The following is an 8,273-nucleotide window of genomic DNA, read 5'->3' on the forward strand; positions in this document are numbered from 1 at the left end:
ATTGGTCAATCACTAATCTGACCAATCAATGTCCAATGTTTCCAATATCTATGGTGGTTACATGGCCTAATAAAACAGACTATTTATTTTATAATCCTCAAAGAACCATAACCTAAAACTCAAAAATGTCTGCGCGTGACATGACACAACCCGTTTCCCTGGACACTTCAGTTAAACTACATAGAAACACGTTATTTTCCCTGCTGTGAGGCACCACTACCCGTCTGTGCTGCTGGTCCTGGCAGGATGACAGTTCTCTAGGCTCTTTAACCGCGGGTCAGTGAGCGGCCCATTCTGACAGAAAATTGGATTAGTACAACGAGAGCTGTTTAAGAAACCAGTTTTAAGACGGACTCCTCCTCCGTCACGCCACCTTTCCCACGAGACCGTCGGGTGTTTGACCTCTCGTTCAGATTGTTCTGTATTATTCTTCGTGCTAACAATATCCCGTTCAGTAATTCGGCCAGGCGCTGCGGAAATGTCAACATCCAGCGGATGCAGGTAAGGTGCAAAACCAATATGTGTGCCAGATTCGCTGCCTTGCAACATAGCAGACCTGTCAAATCAATAAATCCGACATAATTTAAGACTGTCTAAATGAAACCTTATTGTGAAAAAAATATGGGAATACATTCGTAAGTATTCGCCATGACACCTGTCGCTTTTATTTAGTACATCCATCTTTATATCATAGATCAACATTAATTAAAGTAAACGCGAGATAAAAACCTGTATGATTTACAACGCAGTCTCTATCCTCAAGAAGAGTTTTAGTTCCGTAATTGTTTGGATGGCGATTTTTTATTCTTCATTCATATTCTTCCACTATTGTTTGTGCCTTCCAATTCCACAGTTAAAAAGGAATAGATGTTGTCGATTAGTAGCTCGAATAAAATTCGACATTTCTAATAACATATTATCTATAAAAACAGCTACTCATAATTACGGATAGGATACGTAGCACAGTCGGCTTGGTGGATGCGCCCAGAATAATAAGCGGCTCTTAAAGTGACAGGCTGCGCTATAAAAGCTTTGGGAAAACAGCTATGAGAACCAAATAAGGACATCGTGGCTGTTGGCAGACCTTTTCAAAAAAAAAAAAAAAAAAAAGGGCAAAAAAGACAGCACTGTGATTGTAAAATAAGAGGCCTATTGTGTATTCTCACTGAGTGTTATGGAGTCACGTAGTGTTTAAGCTCATCTCTGAATGGAAAGTGCTGATCCCGCAACGCCCTGCAGCACCACGGACAGCGCATGCTTACAGCTCGGCCACTGAGCTCTGCTACCCGATAGTTTCTCTTGTTTACTCGCTCGTGGTTTACAGCTATATAATGCTTTCTGATTATAAACGTGGGCAGTCCAACTATTTAAGCGAATCAGTAAGTATGGGTATACAGTTATTTTTGTTTCAGTTTCAAAAGACTATAAAATAATTCAGAGTATAATGGCGCTTCATGTTAGTTAAATAATGACAGACACTTTTTGACAACCAGAAACCATAATGTCATAATGACTAACCACCTAAAGTCTACAAGTGAATTTTAAACTACCTAATCTGGAAAGCGTAAGTTATGAACCTTAGACATGGGAGCGCCATATTTAATTTTTGACAGGACTAAAAACGAGGCTGTGAGGCAGAGGTCACCAAACTCTATCCTAAAGCCTGGTGTCCTGCAAGTTTAGCTCCAACCCTAACCAAGACACCTGAACCAGCTAATCAAAGTCTTACTAGGTATAGTATATTTGAAACTTCCAGGCAGTTGTGTTTGGTGACAGAAGGAGGGACAGAAGTAGTCTACAGTGCGTTCAATGGATTGTACAGTTGTTTAACACGACTGTTCAGCTGATGAGACATCTTAGCCAAGAAAAACAAAAAAACTTTAAATAGACAAAATCCCATAAAAACATTATGTGAATAAAACATGATCAATGTGAACAAAGCTCTTTACAGTTTGCTATACAATAGATTGCTTTGATTGTTGACACCCAAGCGAAATCCAGCGATGAGCACAGACCATTAATATAGTTATTTCATGTAGTTACAGCTCAGAAATGGATTTACACAGCAATTATAGTTAAACAGTATCTCACACACTCTGGAGTGGATTCTGAAAATCATTTCTACAGTTATTGTTCAGGTAAATGACCCTCAAAGAGATAATTCAACATTTTCCAACACAATAGCATTGCAACTGACAAGGATAAATAATATAATATAATGGTCTAAAAAACAAAACCTTTATGTCACTGTATATACCTTTGCCTCTCTATTCTACTGTAAATGCTGTTTTCAGTTGACCTGCTGTTACAACTCTGAAAGCAACTTGATTGGATCACTGTGTCTAATACAGATAATTGTGACACTTCCTTATATCATAACCCTGTAGGAAATTAGTCAAACATTATCCAACAGTTGGGCACTTTAGTATGATGTGTGCTTTCTGATGCATGACCGACACCATCCTTGCTAAGAAAAATATTAAAGGCAGGGTAGGTAAAAAAAAAAATGTATAAAAAACTTTTTTTCCAAATTTGTTTAAACTTTATTTATATATCAATACATAATTAAAATGTAAGTACTCTGAAAAAGAAAGTATAAAAATTGAGTGACTGTAGACCTCTCACGACTGTTTTAAAGACAGCTCATTATTTCCATTCACTCCACCCCCTCCCTTCTGGGCTCCTTCCAAAGCCTCTACTATGGCTCGCTAAGTAATGTTATGTTAGCTATATTACGCAGCTACGTGTGCTAATGACACATGCTTCATGAAAAAAATATGTATGATCAAAATACAAAAAGAAAGATTTACCTGTCCAGCAGAAATAAAGCCATCAAGGAGTCACTTTTCAGCCCCTTGAGTTCCCTCAGTTCTCGCCATCGCTGGAAAGCCACGCCGATTTTAACTCGTGTTTTTTTTCTTTGTTTATCCAAAGACTTTTTGTTCATTGCCTTTTCTTGTACTGTTACTGTCTTCCTTTTTTTGCCTGGTTTGCCTTCACTAACTGCATAGGCTGGTACTGTGAATTTTGCTTGCTGTTTCTCGGCCATTGTTTTGGTATTCCTAGGATCCGTGCCTGTTGAATCAAACGTGCTGTTTCCTCAAATCAAACGTGCGCGCGCAAGTGGGCAGGTCATGTGTGGCAAAAGGGTGGTTGCCATGGTTGCGAGAGAGTGACAGTCGCCTAAGCCAATCCTATGTTTCGTCCCGAAATGGAAATAATGAGCTGTGTTTAATACAGATTAAACGGTCTAGAGTCACTCGATTTTTATACTCTTTTTATCAGAGTACTTACATTTTAATTATGCATTGATATATATAGAAAGTTTAAACAAATTTGGAAGAAAGTTGTTTATACATGTATTACCTACCCTGCCTTAAAGCAAAAAACAATGTTTTGTGTTTATTTAGCTACAGCTATGAGGAGTACAAAGAAACTGCAGACTGGCTGCTTGCTAACACAGATACCAGGCCCAAAGTGGCAATTATCTGTGGTTCAGGACTTGGTGGATTGGCTGACCTGCTAGACAAGAAGAAAGTGTTTCCTTATGATGAAATCCCCCACTTTCCCCACAGCACAGGTAGGAGATGTTTTTTTTAATGGTATTCATAGCCTATTCAGAAAAAAATGTTTCATGATTTACTCACTGACTACACAAAAATAAAAAAGTATGTCCTTTATCACTTCACTGCCACTCATTGGTTATTGTTTGCATTCAAAAACATTTAATAATCTACCTCATGCCTCTTCAGTGCAAGGGCATAAAGGTCAGCTGGTGTTTGGAGAGCTGAATGGGAAGCAGTGTGTTTGCATGCAAGGCCGCTTCCACTTCTATGAGGGCTATAACATTTCCACGGTAAGTATCATTCTTAAAATCTCAAAGGGAAAATTGAATTCTCAAAGGTTTAGGCATACTATAATATTGCAGCAGTCAATCTGCCCACCTACAGTACAAAAGAAAAAATAAGAACAGTGCAAAACCAGAACATGTAAAAGCCTTTGGGATTGGATAGAAAATCTGTGAAATAAAGTGAAAAGGCACATTGTCAGTTGATGATTACAACATCTTGGTAACACTTTACAATAATGAATCAAAGTCAAGAATCATCTCAGTGCTTCCGTTCCTTTAGCAATTATATATCACGACACTAACACAGAGGTTATTTTGTACTTAAGCATTGACTACTCAGTGTTCATATAAGCAGAGCTATCAGCAATTTTAAGTATATAGAGATGACAGTTAACCTTTGGCAAATGATCCTGTCTTCTCCTATGAACCTTTACAACATTCCAACATTTGTGTTGCTTGTGATCAAGTTAAATAATGTTCAGAAACACGCAGACAGTGCTCGCTTGCACTTTGTTGCAGAAGCCAAGTGAAATATTACATTAGGATTTATGGGATGGTTTTTATGAGTGATTGAAATCACTGTCTATATTCTTGCCTGTGTTGTAAAAAAGCAGTCATATAATTTGTTTCTCATAATTTCTCATAATTTGTTTCATAATTCGGTGCAAATGAAAAAAAAAAATTCAATTCAAATGTATTTAATCACAGAAAATATATGAAGACTTGTGAAAAAATGTACAATTTTCAATCCTTTTAAAATTGACAATTTAGACAAACAGGATGGGGGGAAATACAGTTATAACCTACTATATGGTTTTGATAACAAATATCAGTTCATATCAAGAATTTAATTTCCTGTTTCAGAAAGATAAGAACAGTTTGTCAAAACAGCTTTAAATCTTATACTATTGTTCTGTTTCAGGTCACATATCCAGTAAGAGTGTTTTTCCTTCTCGGGATTGAGACTTTGATTGTGACCAATGCTGCTGGAGGACTCAATCCTAGATTTAAAGTGGGAGACATCATGCTGATCAAAGATCATATTAATATGCCTGGTTTTGCAGGCCAAAATCCCCTTTGTGGACGCAATGAGGAAAGGTGAATTGCTATTTAGTATATCAAGATGTTTAATGTTTTATTGGAACCCAATCATACAGATTTAAAGGGATAGTTTACCCAAAAAATAAAATTGTATATTTATCTGCTTACCCCCAGGGCATTCAAGATGTAGGTGACTTTGTTTCTTCAGCAGAACACAAACCAAGATTTTGAACTCAAACCGTTGCAGTCTGTCAGTCATATAATGGAAGTGGATGGGAAAAACGGCTTTGAGAGTCAAAAAAACATACTCAAACTAAACCAAATTAAACCAGGCGGCTCGTGACGATACAATGATGTATAAAGACAAAAAACGATCAGTCTGTGCAAGAAACTGAACAATATTTAAATAATTTTTTACCTCTGATTTTCACCGCAATGTCCGAACTGTCCTGAGCACATTCTCAAGCAAGTCCTGATTTTGCTGAGTTAGATGTGTTCCTAGGTCAACATATTTTGTTGACCCTGGAACAATATTTTACTCCAAAATTGTATTCTTGACCATATCCCTACACCTAAACCTAACCTTAACCATGAGTAATCCCTAAAATCAGAGGAAATGATAGATGAATGACACTGATGTACAAACGCAAAACAGTGATTTTAAGCGTAAACTTCACAAAATCTATAAACTGGTTCTTCAAATCTGATTGGTTAATCACAATGTTGTTCCAGGGACAACAAAGATGTTGTCCCAGGAACATGTCTCACTTGGTAAAATCAGGTTCTGCCATTCTCAACACAACATGTGACTGATGCATCTTCTTCTTCTTGCTTTACGGCGGATCGCAGACTTATAAGTGCATTACCACCACCATTGACACTTCTAATTGAGATTGTAAACAGAATGTCAATGGTCCATTTGAAAGATAGGTTGCAATAATGCACTTATAAGTCTGCAGTCCGCTGTAAATCAAGAAGGCGCCAGCTGTTGTGTTGAGAACATGCTCAGGTCAGTTCAGACATCGGGGTGAAAATCAGAGGTAAAAAACTATATAAATACTGTTCAGTTTCTTGCACAGACAGATCGATTTGTGTCTTTTACATCATTGTATCGTCCCGGGCCGCAGGGTTTAATTTGGTTTTGTTTGTGCATGTTTTTTTTTACTCTCAAAGCTGTGATTCCCATCCACTTGCATTATATAACTGAGAGACTGCAATGGTTTAAGTTAAAAATCGTCATTTGTTTTCTACTGAAGAAACAAAGTCACCTACATCTTGGATGCCCTGGGGTTAAGCAGATAAACATCAAATTTGGGTGAACTATCCCTTTAAGTTAATTATTTTATAATTACGTTTAAAGAAACCTAATTCTACCTTATACTTGAATTTGAAGAAAATTATTTGGATAAGTTCTTCTTAATTTTTAACTTTGTTTTTAACAGTTCGGTCTTTGTTCTGCTATTGGCCTTGGTATATAATCTTACTAGCATTTCTCTAATGATTTCTGCAGCCTGTCCAAATGTTCACTGACATTTGGGTTCTGTCCCTGTAGATTTGGAGTCCGCTTTCCCTGCATGTCTGATGCTTATGATAGAGACTTTGCACGGTTGACCAGGGAGACGGCCCAAGATCTAGGATGTGACTCTTTCCTCCAGGAGGGTGTTTACTGCATGTTGGCTGGACCGTCCTATGAGACGATTGCAGAATGCAGGGTTCTACAGATGCTTGGGGCGGATGCTGTGGGTATGTACTCTCTGACTACATAACACTTTTACCAAAAACATCACAATTTTGCACAATATATATATATATATATATATATATATATATATATATATATATATGACAGTTGACTTGGGGCAAATGGAGCATATGACTATTTTTTGGGGCCACTAAGAAATTTATTTGACAATATTCAGCAAGGATGCAAAAAATGTATAATGTTACGAAAGATTTCTATTTAAAAAAAGCTGTTCTTATGAACTAAAAAGAAAATACATAACAGTTTCAACAAAAATATTATATTAAGCCACGCAACTGCTGATGATGAGAAATGTTTCTAGAGTAATGGAATACTAGAGTAATGGCTGCTGAAAATTCAGCTTTGCCATCACAGGAATAAATTACTTTACAATTGTATTGTTTTTTTACTGTATTTTTCATCAAATGAATGCAGTTTCTCTATAATTAGGTATGAGTACAGTTCCAGAGGTGGTGGTGGCTCGTCACTGTGGGATGCGTGTGTTTGGACTCTCCCTTATTACCAACAAGGTAGTGACTGACTACAACAGCACAGAAAAGGCTAATCATGAAGAGGTCCTGGAAACCACCCGCATGCGTACCGAAGACCTGCAGAAGTTAGTCAGCAATTTAGTGACAAAAATGTAGTGTAACACATTTACCAAATTTAGTACAAAAATCTTGCAGCTGCTCTTGATAAACTTTTGCACAGAATTGCATCCAGACTGCCTAAAAATGTAGAATGGCATAAAGTAAGCCTATGCACCTCAATGCTTCCCATGTATCTTATTCAGGATTAAAGTAACTTTCCAGTGCCTCAAGACTCAAAAGAGTCAAAATTTAGGCTTGGTTCATTTAGTTTACCTTTGATATTATCCATATTGCAGTGACTATCACTGTGAGAATAGGTATTAATATGACACATAAACTGTATAATGCATTCACATCCTTCCTGAAATGAAAGTTAAGAACAACTGACATTTGAAGCATTATATAACTATCAGTATTCTTGTCTTTATGTCTTTAAAGAAGAGTTAAAGAACAAATGTACATGAAAAGGGACAAACAGAGATATACATCTGTATGAAAGGGAAGTCAGTTGCGAATACCATATGAGGACAGATACAGTGCAATTAGACGCTAAAAAATACATTAATATATTACATAATCAAGTAAAATAATATAAAATAATATAAAAATTATCACATAAAAACGTTTTATCTTTAAAGTTTATTAATTTGTCTGATGTTTCCAAAGACATTTACAGATGTTTAAATTTGTTTTCTGCAAATAATAGATGGGAAAATGTCTTGAAAATGATTTGAGATATTTTATAGATTTTTAATTGTCTAGAAATGTGATGTATTTTACTAACTTTCTTTGGACTCAAACATTGAAATATAAAAATACATTTTGATATGGTGCTGTGTGGTGGTATTTTTTTATCTTTTGTGTTCTGTCCTTCTAGTTCTGAGACCCTGTGCATTGATTTATATAAAAACTATGAGAACCGGAGATGAAAACTGTTGTTTTTTGCTACGCCATGCTAAATATCAGTGTGTCTAGCAAAGGCCCCAGAGGAATCAATATGAATAATTTCCTGCAATACATATGTACAGAGAGCAAGATCAAAAGTAGTAAA

General features: G+C 36.5%; 1 protein-coding gene across 1 annotated transcript; it reads left to right on the plus strand.

Annotated features, from left to right (window-relative positions):
* The first annotated feature begins 271 nt into the window (after positions 1-271).
* On the plus strand, positions 272-8,050 carry LOC132156120 (purine nucleoside phosphorylase-like). The gene is made up of 6 exons (XM_059564991.1): positions 272-501; positions 3,411-3,580; positions 3,753-3,856; positions 4,773-4,948; positions 6,444-6,634; positions 7,083-8,050. The coding sequence occupies exons 1-6, from the start codon at positions 479-481 to the stop codon at positions 7,277-7,279; spliced, it is 861 nt and encodes a 286-aa protein (XP_059420974.1). The 5' UTR covers positions 272-478; the 3' UTR covers positions 7,280-8,050.
* Positions 8,051-8,273: the final 223 nt, after the last annotated feature.

Source organism: Carassius carassius, chromosome 13, assembly GCF_963082965.1.
Source record: "Carassius carassius chromosome 13, fCarCar2.1, whole genome shotgun sequence".
Taxonomy (NCBI): domain Eukaryota; kingdom Metazoa; phylum Chordata; class Actinopteri; order Cypriniformes; family Cyprinidae; genus Carassius; species Carassius carassius.

Coding starts and splice junctions, on each gene's coding strand:
- LOC132156120 (XM_059564991.1), top strand. CDS start 479: ATGTCAACATCCAGCGGATGCAG. Junction 3,581..3,752: donor CCACTTTCCCCACAGCACAG/GTAGGAGATGTT, acceptor ATGCCTCTTCAG/TGCAAGGGCATAAAGGTCAG. Junction 4,949..6,443: donor TGTGGACGCAATGAGGAAAG/GTGAATTGCTAT, acceptor CTGTCCCTGTAG/ATTTGGAGTCCGCTTTCCCT.